This window comes from Phocoena phocoena, chromosome 3, assembly GCF_963924675.1.
Source record: "Phocoena phocoena chromosome 3, mPhoPho1.1, whole genome shotgun sequence".
Lineage (NCBI taxonomy): Eukaryota > Metazoa > Chordata > Mammalia > Artiodactyla > Phocoenidae > Phocoena > Phocoena phocoena.
Window position 1 is genome coordinate 102,471,817 of NC_089221.1, and position 27,203 is coordinate 102,499,019.

The 27,203-nt window shown below is 35.6% G+C and overlaps 1 protein-coding gene across 2 annotated transcripts in view; it reads right to left on the reverse strand.

Annotated features, from left to right (window-relative positions):
• CEP120 (centrosomal protein 120) overlaps positions 1-27,203 on the reverse strand; it is a 76,747-nt gene that overhangs the window by 15,986 nt on the left and 33,558 nt on the right. For both annotated transcript variants that reach the window (XM_065874494.1, XM_065874493.1), the window contains exons 10-18: positions 25,857-26,006; positions 24,830-25,012; positions 22,913-23,009; positions 22,656-22,808; positions 22,007-22,096; positions 18,021-18,113; positions 16,804-16,965; positions 13,134-13,256; positions 5,814-5,912 (exon numbers count right to left, since the gene is read on the reverse strand). In XM_065874494.1, coding sequence (XP_065730566.1) covers positions 5,814-5,912; positions 13,134-13,256; positions 16,804-16,965; positions 18,021-18,113; positions 22,007-22,096; positions 22,656-22,808; positions 22,913-23,009; positions 24,830-25,012; positions 25,857-26,006 — 1,150 coding nt within the window. The remainder of the gene's footprint in view (positions 1-5,813; positions 5,913-13,133; positions 13,257-16,803; positions 16,966-18,020; positions 18,114-22,006; positions 22,097-22,655; positions 22,809-22,912; positions 23,010-24,829; positions 25,013-25,856; positions 26,007-27,203) is intronic.

Genomic DNA, 27,203 nt, shown 5'->3' on the forward strand with positions numbered 1-27,203 from the left:
GTCCGGAGCCTGTGCTCCGCAACGGGAGAGGCCACAACAGTGAGAGGCCTGCATACCACAAAAAACAAAACAAAAAAACACTTGAAATGATTTCATATCTAATACTGATATTTATTATTATTTTTTAATGTTTACTTTATATTGGAGTATAGTTGATTTACAATGTTGTGTTAGTTTCAGGTGTACAACTGAGTGATTCAGTTATACATATACATATGTCCATTCTTTTTCAAATTCTTTTCCCATTTAGGTTGTTACATAATATTCAGTAGAGTTCCCTGTGCTATACAATCCTGTGCTTATATTCTTGTTGATCATCTATTCTATATATAGTAGTGTGTATAAGTCAATCACAAACTCCTAATTTATCGCTCCCTCCAACATTTCCCTTTTGGTAATCATAAGTTTGTTTTCTATGTCTGTGCATCTGTTTCTGTTTTGTAAATAAGTTCATTTGTATCTTTTTTTTTTTAAGATTCCACATATAAGTGATATCATGGTATTTGTCTTTCTCTGACTTACTTCACATAGTATGATAATCTTTAGGTCCATCCATGTTGCTGCAAATGGCATTATTTCATTCTTTTTTATGGCTGAGTAATATTCCATTGTACATACATACCACATCTTTATCCTTTCCTCTGTCAATGGACATTTAGGTTGCTTCCATGTCCTGGCTATTGTAAATAGTGCTGCAATGAACACTCGGTGCATGTATCTTTTCAAATTATGGTTTTCTCCAGATATATGCCCAGGAGTGGGATTGCTGGATCATACAGTAGCTCCATTTTTAATTTCTTAAGGAATCTCCATACTGTTTTCCATAATGGCTGTGCCAATTTACGTTCCCACCAACAGTGTAGCGTTCCCTTTCCTCCACACCCTCTCCAGCATTTACTATTTGTAGACTTTTTGATGATGGCCATTCTGACCGGTATGAGGTGATATCTCACTGTAGATTTGATTTGCATTTCTCTAATAACTAGTGATGCTGAGCCTCTTTTCATATACTTTTTGGCTATCTGTATGTCTTCACTGGAGAACTATTTAGATCTTCTGCCCATTTTTTGATTGGGTTGTTTTTTTCATATTGAGCTGCATGAGCTGTTTGTAAATTCTGGAGATTAATCCCTTGTCGGTTGCTTTGTTTGCAAATATTTTCTCTCATTCTGTGGGTTGTCTTTTCATTTTGTTTATGGCTTCCTTTGCTGTGCAAAAGCTTTTAAGTTTGAGTAGGTCCCATTTGTTTATTTTTGTTTTCATTTTTATTACTCTAGGAGGTGGATCCAAAAAGATAGTGCTGTGATTTATGTCAAAGAGTGTTCTGCCTATGTTTTCCTCTAAGAGTCTTATAGTGTCCGATCTTACATTTAGGTCTCTAATCCATTTTGAGTTTATTTTTGTGTATGGTGTTAGGGAGTGTTCTGATTTCATTCTTTTCCATGTAGCTGGTCCAGTTTTCCCAGCACCACTTATTGAAGAGACTGTCTTTTCTCCACTGTATATTCTTGCCTCCTTTGTCATAGATTAGGTGACCATGGGTGCGTGGGTTTATCTCTGGGCTTTCTATCCTGTTCCTTTGATCTATATTTCTGTCTTTGTGCCAATACCATACTATGTTTTTTTTTTTTAATTAATTTATTTTTGACTGCACTGGGTCTTCGTTTCAGTGTGTGGGCTTTTTATTGCAGTGGCTCCTCGTGTTGTAGAGCATGGGCTCTAGGCTCACGGGCTCTAGAGCGCAGGCTCAGTAGTTTTGGTGCATGGGCTCAGTTGCTCCATGGCATGTGGGATCTTCCCGGACCAGGACTCAAACCTGTGTCCCCTGCATTGACAGGCGGACTCTTAACCACTGTGCCACCAGGGAAGCCCATACCATACTGTTTTGATGATTGTAACTTTGTAATATAGTCTGAAGTCAGGGAGCATGATTTCTCCAGCTCCATTTTTTCTTCCTCAAGATTGCTTTGGCTATTTGGGGTCTTCTGTGTTTCCACAGAAATTTTAAAGTTTTGTTCTAGTTCTGTGAAAAATGCCATTACTAATTTGATAGGGATTGCACTGAATCCGTAGATTGCCTCGGGAAGTAAAGTCATTTTCACAATATTGATTCTTTCAATTCAAGAACATGGTATATCTTTCCAACTGTTTGTGTCATCTTCAATTTCTTTCATCAACGTCTTATACTTTTCAGAGTACAGGTCTTTAGGTAGGTTTATTCCTAGTCATTTAATGTGATGGTAAACGGGATTGTTTCCTTAATTTCTCTTTCTGATCTTTTGGTGTTGGTGTATAGAAATGCAAGAGATTTCTGTGCACTAATTTTGTATCCTGCAGTGTTACCGAATTCATTGATGAGCCCTAGCAGTTTTCTGGTAGCATATGTAGGATTTTCTATGTATAGTATCATGTCATCTGCAAACAGTGACAGTTTTACTTCTTTTCCAGTTTGGATTCCTTTTTCTAATACTGATATTTGAAACACCGTTTTTGAACCATTTCTCCCTCAGCTTTGAATGACAAAATACAATGATAACCCACTGTCCTCGTGTTTTTCTAATACTTATTTTCTATTATTTATGCTAACTTCACTTGCATTTCTTACCACTCTGCCATGTTCTTGTTAAATATCAGCCCTCCCAGCTGAACTTTAGGTTTACTGTGGGGAGAGAATTGCTGTATCTAGAGCATCTACCAGTGTGCAAGGTGCAAGTACTTGATGAATGAAAAATAAACAAATAAAACAACTATAGATGTTTCTTCAGACTCAATGCACTCTCATCTCTTTACACCTAACTTTAGGAAGTTCACCTACTGACTGACAGTATTGCATATCTGCACAATTAGCCCTAACATAGGTTTTCCCCCTTTTGTCAGTTTCTACAGAACATCTATATTAAATCTACCATCCATATACAAAGTACTGTTACTAGTCAAACTACACTGAACCTCACTTCCCCACTGCTACTATTATATAACAACATTCTCCTATCTTGTAGACTTAAAAATTTTCTATTTTTGGTTGGTGTCTGTCATTTATCAGCTACTCAGTCGTAAATCCTTCTAATATTTGTTCTATTCATCAATATTCCAAAGCTACCATCTGATTAGGTCCCCAATGACTGAAACCAAGAATACTACACAATAGCTTTATGGCTCATATCCTTTTAACAACAGTTACCATTTATTGAGCATACACTATGTACGAAACACTGTGTTAAATGCTTTACAGACCACTCATTTAATTCTCAGGACAACCTGTGAGGAAAGATTTTTCATTTTCCAAATGAGGAGACTAATCAGAGAAATTATATTCCCCAAGTCCCAGAGGTAGTTAAGAAGTACAGCCAAGATTCAATACAGCTCTCTTGACTCCAAGGCCATGTTCTAAACTGCTATGTATGCTGCCTGTGGTAGAATTTGTGTCCTGTTATTTTTAATAGCCACTCTCACCACATTATTTCCTTGCTCCCAATTCCACAGGGACTCCTCCCTGTGGTGCTAAATGTAACTTAAATATCTTGCCATCATGACTTTATATTAGCTTATTCTCTTTCAAAGTCACTTTAATTCTCATTACCTGAGCTAGTCTATCTGTCAGTGATGTCATTTTCCTTGCTTATGATAGGCCAAATCATGACTTCTTCTGCTTCAATACTCACTCTGTCAGAAATCCCTAATGTCTTCCACAGCTCACTTTGTTCTATTTGAAATTCTTTCATTATGTGGCTTCTATGGAATTAAACCATAACATTATAAAGCAGGAAGAGCCTGAGACCGTACTCTAGTCAAATGAGTCTAATCCTTGCTCTATCACTTAGTACCTGTGTGATCGTGCACAACTTACTTAATGTCTCTAAGTCTGTTTCTTTCATCTATAAAATGGAAATATTACCTGCTATATAGGGATCTTGGTTAGGATCAAATGAAAACGTATGAAGGGCTCAGCCTAATACCTAGCACTTATCAGCTTTCCTTCCTCCTTAAACATAAGAATTCTAAGTTCTATCTGCCACATCTTCAATTATCACCTCTGCAAAAGGATTCCTTCATGTTATTAAGCTCAATCATCCTCCCAACATCAGTCCATATTTCTAAATGCTTGCTGAATTTCTTTCTGTAAAAATTAAAATGTTCAAATCTGCAAGTCCTATCTCCTCCCCATGCCTCAATCAGCTTCTTGTCTTAATAACCATCATTACAATCCTGGAAAACTCTCTTTCCAGACGTGAAGGCTTGAACCCTTGACATCATCTTTGACTTTCCACTTTGCATTCTGATTAGGTATAGTGTACTGTACAGAATCTACCAAAACCATGTCTTTTAAAATAATCTCCTTGTCATGTCCCCACTGCTACCTAGTCCTTATTTCCTGAAATGACCTCTAAAATGGGACCTCCTCTGTTCTCCATGGAGAGTCTATGCTTTCTGACTTTGTGCCTCCTTGCTATAATCATTCTATTCATTGTATATACAACATTTTCCCCACAGCTTTCCTAAATCACAACCAGTTCTCCAGAGATCCATCTCAAATATCTCGTCTTCTATGACACCTTTCCTAAATTCTATTAAATAGATGTACTTCCCCTCCTGAGTACTCTGTACAGGTCTTTTCAGGGCTCTTACTATTTGGCAGTAAATGTTATATTTACAGTTTTCTTCCCTATTACTAAACTGCAAGCTCCCTGAGGCAAAGACCTATGTTTTACTTATAACTATAAATCTAGGACAGTGCCTTGAACACAGGAGGCCCTCAGTACTATATATGATTATTCACTCATTCATCTATCCTTAGTCTTGTGAGCATCTATAAAACATATTCAGTGTGTGTAATATTATTTTATACTTATGCTTACAATCTCAATTCATCTAAAAGCTATGTTAAGGCAAACTGCACTATTTATTCTCAGGCAGTCTAGTACATACTCTTCTATGAAGGTGGTAAGCATTTAGTACAATACCACAAAGATGTTTAATGACATTTGATGGTTTGGGAGACACATTAAAAAAAAATACAAATCTGAGAGACCCTACGTACCAAAATTGCATTCGGCATATAACGGACACATTTCAGAAAAGCAAAACTTACAATAAACTAACCACTAATGATCCTTAAAAGTTTAGATCAAATAGATGAGATTCAAAATAAAAATCTTGCTCATATTTTATTTGATCTTAATAATTTGAAGAAATTATAGCCAAAATTAAGGTTAATTCCTCAGGAAGCTAATGGCATTTGTTACCTGGTACCAGGAAGGAAAAAAAAAAGTAATGTAAAGAATTTAGGTAACTACTCTCACTTTTAAATCCTTGTAAAATTATGCAAAAATCCCGTGATCCCTTTTTTTTAATGAATAAATTACTGTGTCTTCCTAGGAATGACTTTTAAAATATGTTCTTAAAATTCTCCCCCCAAACGCACTCCCAATAGAAGGAAATTAATCCTAAGGAAAAAAGGATGGTAGTTTTATAAGTGAAAGTAAAAGGAGAAAAAGAATGATTGTTTTTAAAGTGAAAGTAGAAATTATTCCCAACTTGCTGTGGGGAAGAGGATAGTTGCCTTTAAAAAAAAAAAAAAAGAAAGGAAAAGAAAAAGGAACTAGAAGTTTTAGTTTTTATAAAGGAGGATCTTATGTGTAACACATTAAAAAAAAAGGGGGGGGTGGGGCCTAATCTCAAATACAGAACTGGACATTTAAATACAGACATATGAACCTAACAGATATTGCCAAATGTGCAAACTTGTAAAAAAAAAAATATCAAGGGAGAAAGACATAAAAAGAATAATCCATCATTAGCTATAAACTACATACCTGTTTAAGTCTGGCAAGTTCTTTCAAAGCTCGTCCCCACTGCTGCTTATAATGCAGCTTAGACTTAGTTGTGGATTCCAACTTTCTTTCAAGTTCAACCTAACAGTGATTAAAATCATATCAAGTGAAACACTATACCACTGTGTACAATCACTGAAAGATAATATATACAAAGATTCTGGCTTAAGAAAAGAGTTTATATAGTGTAACATATGACATCATCTAAAACTGTTATATAATTTACTGTAAATATTATGGCACATGAACATTTTCTTGTTTAAAATATAGTTGTATTTTTACTGCCTAACAGCCTATACTAAAAGGAACTGAATCAGTCTTAACCTCCAGGCAGTTGCTATAAATGTATTTAAAACATATATATTACATAAAGATCATTACATAAAGATCACAGAGTGAAAAATACATTTTTTTTTTAATATAACAAAAAGCAGTTGTTAGCATTCCATTTCACTGACACTCTCAACCTTGAAACCAAATTATTCCTTTTGGAGACCTATCATTATGTGGAATTTTGTCTTACATTGAAGAGAGCTTGTAGAGATACTTTTATAACTCTATTTTGGCAAAAATCATAGAATGCTGAGAACAGTGAACTGTTTTATCAGAAGGCAGTTTACTGAGAGTACAAAGTCAAAAATATTTTAAGAATGTTAAACCCAAGAGTAAGAAAAATAATGCTCCTAAAAACACTCATCTAACTTTTATTTTCTATTTTTCCTCAAATATATAAAGAAAAACACGAAATAGATTTGATTTTTAAAATACAGTTATTTATACTTGCAGCAGGCAATCTGTTGTGTATGAACTGAAGCCAACTTGGCTAGGTTTTGGAATGTACTCTCTCAAAGTTTCAAACCAAGTACCAAACAAATTCATGTAGCCAACAGACAGTTTTACTATTTAAGTGATAAGGTAATTATATGGATGAATTACAGTAAAATACTGTTAATCTAAACTGGTCTAATTTTTTTATATCAAGTCTAGTTTTTCCCATACACACAACTCCTAATGTTTTGCAGAAAAATAAAATCGAAGACACTATCCAAAAATTCAAGCTTCAGAAAGCTCAGAAGGAAAATAAAATGAAAGGAAAAGCAGATTGCCAAAATCCCTTCACAAAAGACCAGAATGTTCTCTGCAGTAATATATGACTTCATGGAGTCAAGGTCTTTTCTGCTTTACAAATCCCTAGTGCTTGGATTTAAATGTGTTGACATTTCACAACTATACTCATACATCTTAAGTTGAATAATACTCTGAGATTATCAAAGATGATCTCTTCCACTTATGCCCTAAAGACTTATACTTATTAGTTGGTAATTTTAACAAGAGGACATATGTCAGAGAAAAAGCAAAAATCTGTTTTATGACTATGTGATAAAAGAATAGGATTCAATTATAAAAGTGACCATGTCCCTGGGTCTTGGAGAAGGTACAGTATCCTGGACGAGCCTCAGAATGAGGGTTAGGACAACCTAGAGAGATCACTTATACCCACTGAACTGACTCCATCAGAAAAAGCTGGGGAGGTTTTATCAGTTTTGCCATGATTATCAAAATAACTCACATTTGCATTGATATCCACACAGTAGTTCACACTAAAATGCATATATAATAAAAACATATAATGTCTTTATTCTTAACAAACCAAAAAAACCTGTAGCTAACAAATCTGAGACGTTACACATCATTTTTCTAATTCACCCCAAACTACCAAATCAGTGATGCCTAACTTTTTTTAAGGATACAGATGCCTCTGTGATTCTAAAGAAATATATGGACCCAACTCCCAAAAAAAGGTACACAACCAAAATTTTGACACAATTTCAGGGCATTCAAAGACCTCGAGTTAAGAGCCCTTTTGTGGGTAGCCATGAGACTTCGGGAAGGCTTTTTTGACTTAAATCATAAGCCAAGTTATAGACTCAAATTAAAACTTGGCTCAGGACCTAGAGTCAATTCAGAGGCTAGTGAAGACCTAGCACAGACTTTCACTGATTCTCAATGTCCCTGTTTCTATCCTTGATATACCCACAACTCTAATTCTCTACTGGAGGCATGGCATTGTCTTTGCCTCTAATTTCCTATCCCCCAGTTCCAATGTGTCAAAAAACCAAAGATTTCTCCCTTGAAATATTTTCCAGTTTTATTCTTTTATGTTCTTTCTACCATTTCCTAAGCTCAGGCTTATCTCATCTCTTGTCTGCTCAGCCTCAAACGTACTCTATCTACAAATCCTGGAAATCACTATTACGTCAATTTACTCTACTAAAAAATCTACAACAGCTACTACTTGCCTACAGGACTGAGCCTAAACTCCTCTGCCTAGGTGTTAAAGCACTCCGAGATATAATTTCCATCCTACTTGTTCTACTACTTTCTTGGTACTCCTCAACAGGAAACCCTCTACTCCAACCACCGGGTTTGTCTCCCCTACATTCACCTTGTCCAAGTTACTTCCTGAGCCTGTCGATTCTTTTTCTTCATTGCTTATTTAAAACTTCAGATTCAGCTCAAATTCTACCTCTCCATGGAGCTGTCTTAAAACTACTATATTCTGAACACCAAATGACTTCTGAACTGCAAAGAGTTCCTATCACATTCCCTGGTATTCGATTATATATGGTCATTTAAGGTTCTCTGAGTCATCTCCCCAATTATATTACAAACTCTTCTAGAAGTGAGGTCCCAGGGACTTCCCTGGCGGTCTAGTGGTTAAGACTTCGCCTTCCAATGCAGGGGGTGTGGGTTCGATCCCTGGTCGGGGAGCTAAGACTTACCACATGCCTCGCAGCCCAAAAACCAAAACATAAAACAAAAGCAATATTGTAACAAATTCAATAAAGACTTTAAAAATGGTCCACATCAAAAAAAAAAAAAGTGAGGTCCCCAAAGGATAACATACTTTTACTCTTTTCTTTTCTCTCATTTTTCCCTTTGTCCTAAGACACAGTAGATGCTCACCAAATGTTCTTAAATACACAAATTTAGTTTCTGTCTTAATCTTCTGTATGCATTACTAAATTATAATGCTTTCCCTATTTTATTTTTTAAAAGTTCCAATTGTTTTTAAGCCATCTAAAAGTCATTTCCCAGCTAAAAGCACATCAAACTATTATTCACTTCTTAAGGGAATCAAGAATTGCATTTGGTAAAACTGTATCTTAATGTTAACTTATTTTTAGACTATTTCAGTGAAAATGGAAATATTTGTGTTATACTGAAGAGATGAGTAAACAGAAAAGAAAAAAGCTCTCAATCAGACATAACCAGAAGTTGCAGACTAAATCAGGTACTTTTTCACTTAAGTCTTCCTTTTTATGCTTTTATCTCTTTGTTACTTAAGAAATAAGATTCTGCCCTCTTCTGGCTCCAAAAAAACTTACAAAGAATGTTCAAAAGAGCTGAGAAGCCTTGTTTTTGCTAGGCATTTAAAAACAGTGGATGAATTCATTAGGTCTGATATAAAGGCGCTTCCATTACACTTTTTTTTTTCCTCAACAAGTTCATGGTGCTGTTTATATTTGTAATATGTTTGGTGATTTTTATCCTTTTGGTAGAAGTGTAATTGGAAGAAGAAATTTTAAAAAATCATTTACCATTATTTCTATGGTGATATCTAGTATATATTCAGAAAAGATGAATATCATAAGCCCTCTGTTCCAATTTTGAGATATTTGGCCCTGAATTTCCCCAAGATAAAATGGAAATACTCTTGACACCTACTTAAGAGAACTTGTGAGAATTGATGAGATATTGTCTGAATGCTTCAAATATCTCTGGCAGGCCACATAATTCATAATATATAAACAGAAATACTTTAATATTTGGTTTAATCAAAAGGGGTGGGAAATGTCCAGTTTGATTCAAATTCAAGGTTACTGGTAGAGAAATGAGAAGGCCAAAAATGGAGAATGAAGAGATTGTCCAGATATGTACGAAGCAGAATCAACAAGACTTTGCAATTAAATAGATATCGGGGTAAGAAGAGGAACCAAAAATAGCATGGCATTTGACAAGCTGCAGAAACATTTAATGAATTCAGAAATGCTAGAGGAAAGCAGTTAATACCCTTTTCAACTCAAATTTTTTTAACCACTCAGTCTTGTCTCCAAATTTTCTATATGCACCCTTCTGCCTCTTGAATAGTCATATCAAGGGCTAAATTTTGTATCTATGCTCCAACCATCCCCTCCTCTCTTAAAGCTTCAATTTCTCCTTGCTGTTAATTTCTTGTCCTTAATCTAAAAATATTCTCTGATTTTTCCTACCTCTAAATAAGCTTTTCGCAAGAGCTTTAGGCCCTTGGGCTACATTTTTTCTTGTCTTCTGAGGTTTTTTGAAATTTATTTTTTTATTATTTTTTAAATTTTTGGCTGCGTTGGGTCATCGCTGCTGTGCGTGGGCTTTCTCTAGCTGTGGTGAGTGGGGGCTACTCTTCGTTGCGGTGCGTGGTCTTCTCACTGCGGTGGTTTCTCTTGTTGTGGAGCACGGGCTCTAGGTGTGCAGGCTTCAGTAGTTGCAGCACACAGGCTCAGTAGTTGTGGCTCACGGGCTTAGCTGCTCCTCGGCATGTGGGATCTTCCCGGACCAGGGCTCGAACCCATGTGCCCTGCATTGGCAGGTGGATTCTTAACCACTGCACCACCAGGGAAGCCCTTTTCTTGTTTTCTTTTCAAAGCCAAACTTTCTATAACCTTCTGCAATTTGGCTTCTTAAAAATCAGTGACCTCTTAACTGCCAAACACATTGGGGGTCTTTCCTCAACCACTCTTGACTTGCCCATCATGAGAGATTACTTTCACTTCCTCATTCTTTAAACTCCCCCTTTCCTTTTGGGCACAGCACTAGACTGTTTTTATTACTTCTCTAAATCTCATTAGCCTCCTTCCTCAACTCTTGATTGTTCTCAAAGCTGAACGTCCCCCTAAGTTTTATCATCAATTAGCCTTCCTAAACACTCCTTAAGCAACTGCATATACCTGTAAGCTGTTACTTTATTCAAATGATTCTCAAATCTGTTTGTCTAGGCCTATTCTCTCCCTACTGTATTTTCTCATTTTTTAACCATTTAGTTAAACTCCTTCACTTAGATTACTGCATTAGCATCTCAAATGTAGTATGTCTAAAATCTGAATGCTCTACAACTTCCATCCCTCCAAAGAAGTTCATCGAAAATCTTCATTTCTATTAATATTAACGTCCATTAAGCCAATCTTATAAATTTGAGAGTAATCTTTGAGTTTTCTTACCAGATGAAATATGAGTTCTTTAAGCAAACATCTAAGCTCTTCCCTCATGTGGCTGAAAATTACCTTTATTTCCAGCATTCTCTTATCAGGCCTATATTTATTTTAAAATTACAGCTGACATTTGCACAAGGCAGGGGTACCGCATGCTAATCCTCCATGCTGTCAAAAAAATGCCTATAACTTTACAGTTGGCCCTCTGAATATGTGGTACTGCATCTGAGGAAGCAACCAACCCACGGGTCATGTGGTACTGCAGAATGTATTTTCTGAAAAAAATCTGTGTGTAAGTGGACCCTCACAGTTCAAACTCATGTTGTTCAAGGGTAAACCATACTACTATAATGATTAGACTCCAGGTTCTAGTCAAGCAGCTATCCAAATATGCAACAGATATTTTAATCTTTTTTATACTTTTGTTCAGTACTTCTTTTTGGAATAACCTCATCCACATATTTACCTATTTAAAGTTTCACCTATTTGTAGGCTCCATATACAATGTCATTCCTTCTTTATACTTAGTGTGTTGATTTCAGAAGTTGACTTTGTTTTCCCTTTGGACTCATGGCATTTAGCAAGAGAAAGACGATATCTGCTCATTTGCCTTTTGCTATAATTATTTGGGTATGTTCCCCGTCTCCTTCTGTAACTTGTTATTTACTTGATGGTATCCTGAACATTTCTGAATCATTCATAATGGCATTTAGCATGGTATCATAAATAGCATACAACTTTGCTGGATAATGAAAAACCAACTCTATCAATCAGCATCCTGCCAGGAATCTAGAAATCAGAAGCAATTTAATACAGGAAACCGGTTCAACAGATAAAGGAAGAGCAGAAAGGCCAAAGAGGATATGGTGAGGCAACCCAGTAATCAGCAGCAGCAAGAAGCCCCCACCTCTCCTAGGTAGGAGGGACTACAAAAAGGTACCAGGAAATAGTAGTTCTTAATACAAGCAACCCACAAACTGGGGATGTCCAGTGCGCTAGAACCACAGTGGAGACTGACTAAAGGAAGCGGGAGAAGGGATGCCTGGTGGGAGATGGAACCATAAAAAGATGTAACTACTGCCAGAGAAAATAAAGGAGGTAGAGAGGCAGAGAGAGAGAGAAGAAAGAACTACTCTGGCATCTTCCCAACTCCTATCTACCAATCTTCTGTTAGTGTCCCCCAGTGGCTGAATCTACAGAAGAGAAAGGGCAAGGAAGCCTTCACTACAATGCTGAGTGGGAACACAGGCAATGGCTGCCACGACAATTAAATCCTTAAGCTTCTAAAGCTTATTTTCCTGTTTATTATTAACTCTGTTATTTTCTTAAGTCTGCTGTATCTTTTTAATAATGCCTAAAATTTATCAAACTCTAAAATACAAGAGCTCATATTGTCAAACTTAGGTTGTCTGTTGGATATTACACATTTTTTTATGCCTAGAACTTGAACATTCTGTCTGTGGGGAATCCCAATATAAATGAGAGTCAGGACCTGGCTTCCAACCGCAGAAAGCAAAATAGGATGGCTATCGCTTCTTCCCAACTAAGAGTAGAGTACAGACCTGTGATTTAAATGCGTGCTCCTACCTGAGACAGTGAATCTAAAGGGCACTAATACGGAGAGAGGGTATTCACAATGGCTACGGCAAAACTGAGAGTTCAACAGCCTAACACGAGAATCAGGGGAGACAGAATCCAGGGACATGGCAGTCATGGCACCAACAGTAGCATCCTGAGTAGACTGTTTTATGACAGGATGGGCCCATGACTTGCTTCCCCCAGGTTTTTTAGCTTTCTTGACAGGTTTGTGAATTCCTCCAGTCCAAGAGTTACTCAGTTCTGTTGTCTGTAACCAAGGACTGTAGTATAGGCTATAACTGATAAAAGCTATGAAATTCAAGTATTGACAATGTCATGTGCCTCAAATTCTCTGATATGTTATTTGATATCAGAATACTATAGTTAAATGTTATTACATTGTATATGCAAGTATCATTTTTTATTTTATAAATTTACCAGTAAGGCTAGTTAAATTGCCATAACTTGACATGGGTACCTTTTCCAAAGTGAGAAGATTTATTTCAGACTGTAGCCGAATTTCTGGTTTGCTGCTTTGCTGATCCTTGAACTGATGGAACTCTTTTTCCAAAATCTTATACTTATTTTCAGCATCATTGAGCTGTATTAAAAAAAATTATAGCCACTTTAAAACAGCAGTACGCAAAGTTTAGTATTACAGAATTCAATTCAATAGTGTCATTTTTTCTTACTTTAAGGCATGTTTATATTAGAAAATTTAGAAAATACATAAAGTATAATGAAGAAAATTAAGATCTCCAGTAATCTTAAAAATTCAGTAAATCAACTATATACAATACAATTGATTAACAATACAATTGTACAATTGTATTAACAATACAATTGATTAACAGTATACAAAAACTTTGTAGGAGTATGACATTTCTTATAAAACCAGTATCTTGAGAACATTTTTGTTAAATTTTGGATGGCAAATGGAAAAGTCGGTTTATAAAAATACTGAAAATATAATTTTTAAAAATGCAACATGTAAGATTGAGCATTACAGATATACCTGATTATCGATGAAAGTAATTTTAATGCCGTATTTATTGTTCATATAATTTGATACTGTATGAATTTCATAATTCCAATGCTATTACAACTTACAGATTATTTGGCCCAGTCCCTTCATATTTATAGGTAGGAAAATTGAGGATCAAAGAGCTAAAGTACTGAGGCAGTGCCAAAGAGCTAGTGAGCTAGTCACTAGGAGACGCATGAAGAGAATTCAGATCTTTTCATCCCCTAGAATGATGCATTAATGAATAGTTCCTTAAATTAAAAAAAAAAAAAAGAGAGAGACTGCCTTGACTAAACACTGTAAGTTCCCTTAGAACAGTTTCAAAACTACCAAGAAAAAAAGATATAAAGGTATTTTTTTTAAATGTGGGATTTTTCTAACCAAATGCAAAGAAGCACTGTTTAAAGATGCTTTCTGAAAACATACACCAATATGACTAGCCATCTTTAGATAACCCAATTATCTCTTTAAGACTAAGACTTAACTAAATGCGAAATACTGAGAAAACTGGTGGCAAAAATGGAACTTAAATTACCAATAATAAATTCTTGTTTTATACTAATAATTATCAATAATTCTAATTAGGATTTATCTAGCATCTTTAGGTAATGAATAGCCCACACATGGAAATTTTCCATATAACTGAAGTTTACCTCTTTGAACATGTAAATTTTGTTTAAAGTTGAATAGAAACCTCTCTAAAGAATCTGTCACATTTTTGTTTTAAACATAAACTAATAAACTTAATATTTGGCATTTTTTTTTTACCATTCAGGACATTATCAATCTACTATTAAGAATTACTAATCAAGCTACTAGGCATACTGGGTTCTTTTTCCTTTGCTAAGTGGCCTATAAACTACACTGAGTTTTTTTCAGTTCTGATAACTGCCTTTACATATTTGAATATATATACTTTATCTTCATCACCTTGCACTGACAGTGTATCTATCTGTCCCTTCTACCTGTCCAGTTAGAATTGTGTGTATAGTACATGTAACCTGGTTCAGAGTAAGGGCCTAAAAAGTTTTCTTATATATAAAAGGGGAAATGTTTACAGTCATGGACTTTGCAATTTGGGCATCCCAGAAACTTCTGCTGCCCACCACAGTTTTTTCCCCAGGTCTTAGCTTATGTTTTAAACTTCTGCTGCCCACCACAGTTTTTTCCCCAGGTCTTAGCTTATGTTTTAGAAGTGCCCCGGGGAATTTTTCCAAAATACCAGTTCTTCCCGCTAAGGTTCTTCCCACAACGTTGTAAGCTAATTATACCAGTCTGGGACAGGGTGGACACGTGGATTTTTTCATGAGCTCCCCCGGTGATTCTAATACATGTTAGAAGCCTTTGTTCTAGATGGCTGAATCTCCCTGATAAGTGGTAGAAGAGAAGCATTACTGGCGAATCCCATCACAATTGCCCACTTTTACAACTTTGTCTTTCATAAATTTACATGCGACCACCACAATAACAATCAAATTTATATTTATAACCACCTAAATAATATGATCTTAACTGACCCTGAACTGCTATGGAAACTATTCTTCATGCCAGGATTTACTAAAGACTTCAGAGGCATTCATCATACATATCTAATCTACACTGAAATGTTTCAAGACAGATAAGCTTCATTTTTAAAAGCCTGAGCCTTCCTTTTTCCAGCAGATATTTATTAAGCCCCTATTATGTGCTGAAGACTGGCTGGGCTCCAGCCATACAGACAGAAACCGACACAGTTTTATGGAACTAATAATCTGACACTGATCAAATTATCACACTAATGAAAATAAAAACAAACTGCTATAACATATCATAAAGAAATAGAATAAGAGAATAATACCCCAAGAAAACATATAACAAAAACTTGACCTAGACTTGGACAGCAGGGGTCAGGGAAGATTTCTCTGGGAAAGTGATGCCTCAGCTGGAAACTGAGGGATCAGTACAGTTCACTAGGCCAAGAAAAAGCAGCACACACAAAGATCCTAAGGGTGAAGCATGCATGGTATGCCTGAGGACCTGAAGAGGACGAGTCTGGCTGGAGAGCACCCAGAAAAGGTGAAAGAGTGGGAGATGAGGTGAGAGAGGTAGGCTGGGTCCAAACTATGCAAAGACTGGTAGGGCAAGGTAGTAATTCTGATCTTTATGAGCATTAAGACAACCCTGAATTTAGAGGAGGGTGTCATGATTGCAAATTTCAAAAATATCACTCAGGCTGCGACAGGAAGAACAGGTTACAGGGGTCCATTACTGACATAAAGAATACTTACAGCAAGGTCAGTATGGATAGGAGGATCATGGTGGGTTTTAAATGCCTTTAAGACACCCAAGTAGAGATGTGTAAAAGGCAATGAGATAATTGGGTTGAGAGTGCAAAGGAAAGGTTTGGGATATGAATGCGCAAGTCTCAGAGATACAGATTGTCTCTGAAACCACAGGCACGAATGAGATTGTTTAGCACAGTGTAAGTCTGGAGCTTGGAGGAAGTCCAACATTTAATGGCTAGATAAAGGAAAATAAACCTGCAACGGACCTGAGGCATGGCCAGAAAAGTAGAGAAAAACAAGAAGAGTGGTGTTATGTAAGTTGAGAGAAGAGAATATATAAAAACAAGAACAATAGTGTTGATGTTGTCAATAAGTTTGAGTAAGATGAGAAATGAAAAACACCCACTGAATTTAGTGACTGAGCCACTGGTGGCTTCTCTGACAACTGGCTGGCTGGGACAATGAGGATGGAAAGCTGAGGTGGATGGGTTGAGAGGTGAGAAAATGGAAAGGAGCACAGACAATTCTCTCATGAAATTTGGTTCTTAACTGAACTTGGTCCAGTGATATATGAAGAATATCTACATTTGCTCAAAGGAGCAAAAAATTTTAAGATGAGAGTTAACTAAAATATAGCACAATCTCATACAAATAATTAAAAGGGAAGTAAGATTACTGCAATATAGTCCTCAGCTTTCAGGAAAAGAAGATCTAACTTACATTTGACTCTCAGTGTAGCAAATGTGATTAATAATCCAAATTACTGGGAATTTTTATAACTCCTTAGTGAATGATTTCTATTACTTCTAGAATGCAAATAAACTCTAAGTTTAAAGAGATGACAGGTATTTTCATCCAACCTGTTGCTGAAGTCGGTGTTTATCCTCTTCTAGTTGCTTCATCTTCAACCTTTCTAGTTCTACTTGGTGAACACAATCTTCTTTGGCCCTACGGATAGAGTCCTGGAGTTCTTGCAGGTTCCGTTCACGTTCTGATTTCAGTTCCCTTCTTTCTCTCTGAAGCTTAAAACAGGTACATCTTTAAGAGGCTGACCTGTTCCTACCTGCATTATACTAGTCAATATTCTATTTACCCTTACATATGGTCAAATGTTCAGAGTAGTTTATGAAGTGATTTTTATATCATTTTCAGGTATTAGAGAGTTAATGTTTAAGTGTATTGAAATTATAAATTTTCAATCATTTACTCCTAAAATACAAAGTATATCCCAAAATGATGCACAAATTCAATTGAAAAGGCCCTAAATGCTTAAAACCCCTATTTGAATAAACCCATTTTATTATGTAAGCAAATATGCCCAAGTTTCTTTACGTCTTTAGAAACTTCTTATTTTTTACCTAATCACATAGAAGATAACAAAGCCTTAGTATTAGGAACAAATACACATTATGTTTAGGTTTAACAATCTAAATCAATTTAGAAATTGCCGAAAATGTGTAGAAATAAGGCTAGGGTGATATGCTGAGAAAATTTTAAGAACCATTTGGGTAAGGAAGAGGCATATAAATTTCACAAGGAAGAAATTCTAATAATTTGAGGTGAACTTTATAGTAATTTAAAAAAGTAGTTAGGGTACAATTTAATAAGACCTAACAAAAATGCTAACTAGGCATGGTACTAACGTAAGTTTATCCTTTCTTGGGATCTAATCTTCAATAGGCAAGAAAGAGGTATATTCCCTTCTTAGTGAAATACAAAATCATGATTCTAGGTCCCTGAGCCTACACTGCATTTTCTCTTTTCTCTAGGTAGTGCAACTATCCATTCCTTCCACATAATTGCAAAGGTAACCAAAACTCTCCACTATTGCAAAAGCCAGCCAAAGCTGACTGAATAATAGTTAAGAATTTCAAATAACAAACAGTTTTGTACCTAATTCCTCACCTTCTAACATATAAAACATGCTTCACCTAGTTGAATAGCAGTTTTCTCCATAATGTCTGAAAGACTATTTCCATGAAATATACTTTATACAGTACAAAGGAAAAACAAATGAATGGTATGAATTTAATATATGGATTCTGTGAAATAAAGACATGACAGATGAATAGAGTACCTCTGATTCTGCAAGGGCCAGCTGCTGCTCTCGCTTCTCCAAGTCAACTAGGGTTTTTTGAAGTTTTCCTTCGAGAATAGTATATTCAGCAACCTAAAATATAATAAAAGTTATCTTTTCCCCAAATTCAAAACACAAACTCAAAAATGCATATGTTATGATTTTACTGAAACAGAGGATCTGAGACTAGGAAAATCATGAATTACATATACCAGTTCAAAGCAGAAATTCTTTCCACTATACTCCAAGGAAGGAAGCCAATCTAGCTTCTGCTTGGGTATCTCTAGTAATATTCAGTCTCCTTGAGGAAGCCCTTCTCCCACTGGGTGGTAAGTTAGACTGCCAGTAAAATCTTGTGTGTTAGTAAAAACCTAGCTCCTTAAAAATCTGCCTTGCTCAATATTCCAGTATTTTTCTAAAGCCCTCTTAGTCACTTATGCTCTTTCTCTGGAACTAAGACTGGTGATAGGCCAGCTATCACCAATCAGTTTCACGTCAGTCCTCCTATTATTGAGATCTAGTCCTTTATTACAGTTTAAACAACTGAGTTCTTAATTGCTTCTGAAGCTACAGTTCCTGCTTGGGACCTTAGCCTAGCACCCCAATTTGTACAAGCCTAAAGTCCTGCTCTGCTCTGTCTTTAAGGGTGTGAGTCCCATTAAGGATAGAGGTCTACCTGCTTGGCCTGTATAGGATCCTCTCTCATGGTTTTCTGTCTTTTAGTTCAGACTGATCATATTTACTAGGACTTTCTGAACCAAATTTTCTGTGCTCCTCACCAACAAGTCTCCAGGTCCCAGGCCCCAACCTGATTTTCTCTTTACAAGCCTGGGTTTGATGCTCGTTAGAAGCCCTGTTTTTTTTTTTTTTTTTTTTTTTTTTTTAAGCCTTTAATCCTGTTTCTATCCCGTGGGAAGAAAAAAAGTATCTTCACATATTTGACTCCAGTGATAGCCATCATACATCCTCCTAGTCTTTTTTTCTCCAAGATAAGCACAAGCGTCAACTATTAGTCACGTTATTGTTTCCACGTCCTCTAATACTTGGATTTAATCTGGAGTCTACATTCTAAACTAAGTCCTTTCAAAAATATGGTACCCAGGGGGCTTCCCTGGTGGCGTAGTGGTTGAGAGTCCGCCTGCCGATGCAGGGCACACGGGTTCGTGCCCCGGTCCGGGAAGATCCCACATGCCGCGGAGCAGCTGGGCCCGTGAGCCATGGCCGCTGAGCCTGCGTGTCCGGAGCCTGTGCTCCGCAACGGGAGAGGCCACAACAGTGAGAGGCCTGTGTACCGCAAAAAAAAAAAAATATCGTACCCAGATGTGATCTCACTAGTTCAGAGACTAAAGAATGTGCACGGCTAAAGACAGGTCAACAAACGTCTCCTAATTTTAACTCCATCTAAAATTGCATTTGCTATCTGAGGATCCTGGTCACACTGTTCGTTATGTCAAAGAAAATCCCCAAGGTCTTTGTTTTTAAACTTGGAATAACTATACCCATTGTCCAAGTGAATGTTTTACTCTGACTACAGAATGACTTTTTTTTTATTAAACTTTATTTTGATGATTTAGCTCAACATACCAACCAAGCAAGATCATTTATTTATTAATTCTGTTAACTCTACCACTGATTTTTGGTTCATCTTTAAATTCTTAACCAAATCACTAATATAAGTGTGTCAAATTCTGAGTGCCACATGTAAAAAAGCCTTATAGAAAGACAGGTAAACAGGATGGGGAGGAAGTATTCAAACCATATGTTCGTCCTCTGGCAACCCAAACATCTTATCTATGTACCATCACAGAGACGAAGAACTCCCAAATTTATATTGCAAAGTCAACCCCCCCCTCCAGAGTTGCAGACCTGTAAATCCAAATACCTGCTGAACATGCCAAGAGTCCCCATAAATCTCAAACTCAAAACTGTAAAACCTGAAATCATTCATTATCATTTTAATTTTTTTTTTTTTTTGCCGTACACGGGCCTCTCACTGTTGTGGCCTCTCCCGTTGCGGAGCACAGGCTCCGGACGCGCAGGCTCAGCGGCCATGGCTCACGGGCCCAGCCGCTCCATGACATGTGGGATCTTCCCAGACTGGGGCACGAACCCGTGTCCCCTGCATCGGCAGGCAGACTCTCAACCACTGCGCCACCAGGGAAGCCCTATCCTTTTAATTTAAACAAATATTTATTGTATATGTAGCAGATGCTGGGCAAAACAAAGTCATGTGGAATCTCTACTCTGAGAGAAGACAAACTATAAACAAAGAAGTGGTATTTAATGTAATAGTAGGTAAATGCTACGAGGAAAATAAAGCAGAATGAGGGGATAGTTAGTGCCTGGGGGCAGGGGAAGAGAGCAGTATTTTGGATACAGTGGTCAGAGAAGGCCTCGCTCACATTACTCTGAGCAGAAACCAGAAAGTATCTCTGAAAGAAAAGCAGTCTACAGATCCTGAGGAGAGAGGTGGCTTAGCATGTTTGAGGAAATACACAGAGGCCAAGATGGTCAGAATAGACTGTGTGAACAGAAGGCTGACAGAAGATGAGGTCACAGAGAAAGCGAGGGGACAGATTACAAAAGGCCTTGTAGGTCCTGGTAAGAACTTTGAGTTCTATTCTAAATGTGATGAGGAGTATGATGTGTTTTAAGGAGGAGGAGTACATAATCTGACTTCCTCTACTCTTGGCTGATATCTCAAGCTACAGGGGTCAGTAATGGAGGACAGGATACCAAGTTAAGAAGTAAATGCAGAGACTCAGCAGTGCCATTGCAGGGGGCACAGGTCTGATCCCTAGCGGGGAAGATCCAAAATAATAATAATAATAAAAATAAAGAAGTAAACGTAGTTATCTAGGAAAGAGATTGTGATTGCTTAAACTAGTAAAATAGTATGAGAACGTTACAACAGCGTTTGTCCATTTCCTCACTTCCATACTTTGTGTTATTTTCATCATATATTTTGCTTTTACATATAAGCATCAACACTGAAAAACACATCAGACACATTAAAAAATGGCCCAAAGATTAACTTGTCTTAAAAACTAAATGTGCTGTATCATCTGAAGGCTTACTGTGATAAGATGCATACCGTAAGCCCTACAGCAATCACTAAAAAAAGAAATAGATATTGCTAATAAGGCAACTGTAGAAATAAAATGGAATCATAAAAAAAAAAAAATTCAATGAATGCAAAAGAAAGCAGGAAAAGAGAGAAAACAAAGAACGTATGGGACAAATTGAAAACCAAGAGCAAGATAGTAGATTTAAACCCAAGCACGTCAATAAATATAAATGGCCAAAAGTCAGAGACCTGAAAAAACTTTAAAGAATTTTCTAGTCCATACCCTGTCCTGTCTCTTGATCTAGTGTAGCAAACTACCCTGCCACGGTCTTCTCCCATTTATAGACAGTTCATTAACCACTAATATGAGAGTATTTTTATAGACTTGAATTTGGAATATTTCAGACAAGTCTAATTTTCAGGGTTGTTTTACTCAATACCTTGAGTATAAATAGATAAATATTAAATTTTGGCTTTCTGGAATAAGATCAGATGGTGTCACATTATCATTCTAAAAGATGTGATTTATAACATTTCATGATTCAATCTTTTAAAACAGCTTAAGAGTTTTTGGTCCTTTTTATTAACTAATAGATTATAATGTAATATTTATATATACTTAAATGTTCTATTTTCTTTTTAAATACAGAGATAGGCTTCTTCTCTAAAGTATTCACTTTCTATATTTATTCACTTTTTGAACAGGTAACACATTTGCAGGGTTCAAAATCTAAGGAGTACAAAACAACTTACAGTGAAAACCCTTCTTCCTATCCCTGACCCATTCATTCACTTTATCCAAGCCAATATATAACCACTATAATTAGTTATTCCTTCCAGAGATTTCCTTTAATGTATACAGAAGATACTATCATTAATATTCTTTCTTTCCTCCTTCAATTTTTATAAAAGTCATTACCTTTTTCTTTACTAGTGATTCCCTCTCTCGGTCCCTTTTCTTCCATTCCTCTGCAAGAGCTTGCATATGAGCCAGTTCTTTCTGCTTTAGCTGTCAAAGGAAGAAAAATAAAGTAAAAAAGAGAAACCCTAAATATTTCAAATAAATAAACCAGCTGTTTTCAGTTAAATAATTAATACTGATCATGATATATTTCTTTCAGACATTCCATTTTATTTCAAACAAAACAGAGGATGCCTGAGGTGAGTAATACCCATATGAGTATAATTCAGGACAGTAAAAAGTTAATAGCTCTTTTCTACCTCTCTTGTTTAACAACTAATGATTCCAGCTTCCAGGAGGGTATGCTAAATGAGATCTTGAAATTAAAAGAAACCTTCAAGTCCTTAACCTCTGAATTCTAACCTTCAGTGCTAATTTTGCCCACAAATCATGGAGAGAGTTTAGGAGAATCCTTTTCTGAGTGGCTTCTGTGAAGCTGTCACATTTTGAGTGCTTTTTAATTCTTCATTTTTTTAAAGAGTAAGGCATTCCTGAATTCAAAGGGACTAGACAGAGTACCCATGGAAAAGAGAGAAAAGCCTACTATGGAGAAGGGAAAATATACTAAATAGACAAAAAATCTTTTAAGTAACATTTAAAAAGTAACCTGATTTTCAAAAATGTCTTCCTGCATCTCTTTCCACATTTCTAGCTCAAGTGCTGCTTTGTACTCTAAGGTTTCACGAGGCTCTGTCTGGATTTCTGAAGGACAAGGTGCTGGAGGAACAGAAGATGGCTTTTGTTGTACAGCAGATACACCCTAAGATATGAATGAAAGAAGCATACTAGAACAAACACACTCACGCATATATACCTGTTACGTCTGTTTTAAAGAACAGTTTCATAAGATTCAATGACATATACCTGAGATGAATCAGACACAAAAATCTCACGCATTTTCACTAGTCCGTAATCTTCTAAAGTCACTGTGTAAGAAAGATCTACTATCCTGTGATTTGACCTACAAATGAAATCAGAAATATTTTAAAACTCATGGAAACACTTATATTATTTCCTTTTACTTCCCCAATGCTAGAGCACTGAGTAGACAGCATGTCTTGCACCTGACACTTGCTGCTCAAAGTGCAACAGCTTCTGCAGACTTCAAGACCTTCTATATATGTGATATTATATGATCACAAACACAGTATGAAGTACATACTTACATTCACTACAAAATGACCTACAACAGTTACAGATTTGAAAAAACTGAACAGTATAAAAGAGAAATTTTAAATCTCACTGCCCACAGATAATCACTGCTAAAATTTCATTTCCTTCCTCTTTTTTAGATAGGTAGATACACATGTACCCATGCACATAAAATCATACAGTTTTGTCCTTTTTTCCCCATTTATCCTCCTGCATTTTCCTCCTGTGTAATGACAAACATTAATTAAAAAATATAATTTGTAACGCCTGTAAAACACACTAATGAATTTACGTAGCAAAATTTAAAATTCCCCTACTCAATTATATATAGATTATTCTAGACTCTTTTTCTACTTTGCCTGGAATGAACAGCCTTGTTCATAAATCTTTTACTGGATATGAGCACTGCTTCAGGATTAAATCCTAGAAGTGGGATAATTATGTTACTTTTATTATAACGAATACCTTTCTGTATCACAGAACCTGAATGCAGCATTTACCATTAAATAAAAGGACAATGTTAGAGGAAAATAAAATTCTAGCAACAAAAAAATGTGGCTTTGTTTAAATCAAACAAAACTTTAATGAATGGATGCCACATGATTAGAACTCTTAATAACTTTTACATTTTCTTCTGATGTCAGATTTCAGAAGAAATGAATAAAATAAAATGAAGCGCTATCATCTCTGAAGTTTTCACTTAGGTAAATCTCTCTCTTAAAACGTCTGTCTACAGAGCAGGGCGATAAAAGTTATTCAAAGCAATCAGCATTAAAATAACTTCCAACAAGTAATGATTATTTTCATTATATTCTACTTACAATAAGAGAAAAGAATGCTGATTTTTAAAAGAATTTTCAGTTAACCAGAATAACTGATTCTCTAAAAACCTGTTCCCAGATCTCCAAGTGAATAAAAGTTTACTAAACCCTTCACTCTCTGGAAGTGGCATGGATGAGGAAAAGTAAGGGAAGAAATTCCAATAATACTTCTACATCTCAGCTTTTTACTGGGCCTGATTTTCTTCTACAGTCTTACTATGCTTTAAAAATACAGGCATGTGATATGTAAGGTTAAAGTCAATTTAAATTTCTATTGTTAAATATAAAAAGATAACATATTTGTTGAATGATTTTGTGTAAAATATGTGAACTCAAGTTTTTCACGGTGGCAGTGAATTTCAGGGCAAAAAAAGAATATTCATTTTTTTAAAGTGTCGAACGTTTGCAACGTTCTCCAAGTATATTTGAGGCAAAAGTTTAAATATATTTCAAGTAGAAAAATTCAAAATAACGTAAAAATACATTATAAATTTGACCCTGAGTTACTAAGCTAAAAAAAAACAAAACACAAAAAACAAACTGATCCTGAACTTAAAATTATCAGTCTAAAGAGAGGAGAGAGAAATACTTACGCAATACTCTAAGTATAACAGTATTATGGTAGCACAGATTCACTCTGTGAGGATATAGTAGGTATCAGAAAGCTAAAGAGCAAACTGGGATATAACCCCCATAGGTCAAAGAAAAAAGATCAGAAAAAAAAAAAAAATGACATGAAAGGATAAGGTTGTAGCTGGCTAAACGGAATAAAAAGCAAAGCTAAGACCAGCTCTAGGAAATGCATTACCCTTGTGCTGCTATAACAGGCACGCTTTCACTGAAAGTTTGTCGCCAACACTGTTCACCATTAGAACCTAAAAAGCGAGTTTTTTCTGAAGACAAGATGTTAGAAAGTTGGATTCTGGCAATTCCCAGAAGTAAATCTTTACTCATTTTATCCTTGTGCCATAATTCAACCAGCATTGGAATCCTAAAAGGAAAAGAAAAACATATGTTCATACCTATCAACTCTGAACTAAGGCTTTTCTATCAACTCTGACCTAAGGCTTTTCTGGACTAAAATTTTTGAATTCCTTTAATGTAGCCAAAGATGTTTTTGCTACCTGGAATGTAAAGGCTCAATTCCACAGGTAACAAACAGAAAATACTATTAGATTTTTTTACACCTCTTCCTGTGCAATGAAGAAAAACCCTTCCGAACACTACTATTCCCACAAACGGTTACATAACGTTTAGTTACTCTTCATTCTTTCTTTTAAAATTCTTTTCAAATTGTGATACTCTGAGAAAGTAAAAAGACACTTCACAGATCTCATTTTTCGTCACAAATCCATTTCAGATGGCTGGATCAATATTTCCATTTTATATAGATGAAAAAACAGAAAAAGCAAATAATGCATTACAGTCATTAAGTAAATCAATAATAAAAACTAAACAGTTTATTTATCATCACATATTAGGAAAAAGCAACATTACTTTTCAAGGTTCCTTCATTATTCATATATTGTTTTAAGAAAGTTCTAATATCCCAACTCAGGCAAACAAGATATGAAAATCTAAAAAGAGCCCTCGTAACCACATAAAACTTTATAGTGGAACCACAAGTGTCACAGATTTTAAATTTGTTTCTAGATTCGCAAATGCATAAGCAGCTATGGATGTAAAAATATAGGAATTCCTCTTGTTAATCTGATACAAATTTTCAAGAGTTGATTTGAGAAAATAATATCATAATATAGTATCATACACACCATGTATACATTACCTTAGGAAGGTATCCTGCTATAATATCATACACACCATGTATACATTACCTTAGGAAGGTATCCTGCAGCTGATGAGGCATAGTTGCAAAATCAAATGCACAGTAAGATTGGGGAAGAAAAACTTCCATGTTTTTCCGAACTTCTATAGGAGGATTAGTCATAATAGGAGCTGCACTTCCGAAGAAAGGATATGAGTACCTAGAATTTAAGAAAAACAAAATCCTATAGTTTACAAATTTATAGTCTGTTAAAAAGTGTAATATGAATATTAAATAAAAATTTTTTCATAGATAAATGGTACAAATACATTATGGTTTTACTCCTATCACCAACTTTAAAATTATACAAATATTTTCAGTGTTGATATAAAAATCACAGAAATCATAGAGAATTACAGAGAAAATTATAGAGAAAATGCATTATTTGCACAGCACTGGTTTCCAAAGTTCCTTTACAAGATCCTCTGGGGAAGGAGGAGTATACACTGGTATTTTGAAGGCAATACACCAAATAAGAAAGAGACAGTCACTTTGATACACTTCAAATAAGACAAAGATTCAGAAGTGAAAATGATTCCACTAAACAAAGACAGAGCCGCCATCTGTTAAGAGCTCCCTGAGGTATACAAATGTAGCAAATTAACATATTGTACACATTACATTCATACAATGTAATATGTCAAAAATATTTTTATAAAAAAATAAATACTAAAATGGGGGGGGGGGGAAGAGTTCCTGAGGGCATGGGTCTTACCTTTTTCATCTTTGCGCTCCCAGAACAGTTTCTGTCATATAGTAAACTGTCAAGAAATGCTTGCTAAATTTAATTTCTAAACCGATTTTTCTTTATATAATAATGTCCTGATTTTGTATGAGCTAAAAAAACCCTTAGTCAACTCCAAAAGGATGCATTCATAGTATTTTGTCTCTGAACTGAGAATCAAGCATGAAAGCAACTCAAATATACTACAGATGAATCAAAGAGTGGCAAAACACTATTTCTTTCTTTCATCATAAAAGTCACACCAGATTAAACGGAAGAATGTCTGACTACTGCTGAACTTATTTTGTACGTAAAGCCAAATAGAGATATTGTAATGCTCACTTAAATTTCATTTTATAATTTGTTATTCATTAATAAAACTAGACTTTAAACTCTACTAGTAGAAATTGCTTTTCCTACAAGAAGAATCCTGCTCATAAACTCAATTCCTACACAATTACATAAATTGAATTTAGGTCATCTCAGAGAGCTCATCCCCTAGAAATTTAACCCCCTACTACAGATGTAGTGATTTAAAAGGAAATAAAAAAGTAAACACATTAAACTTTTTCTAATATCAGTTATCTCACAAATTCCATTAGACGATTGTACACTACAATTTCATATCAACAC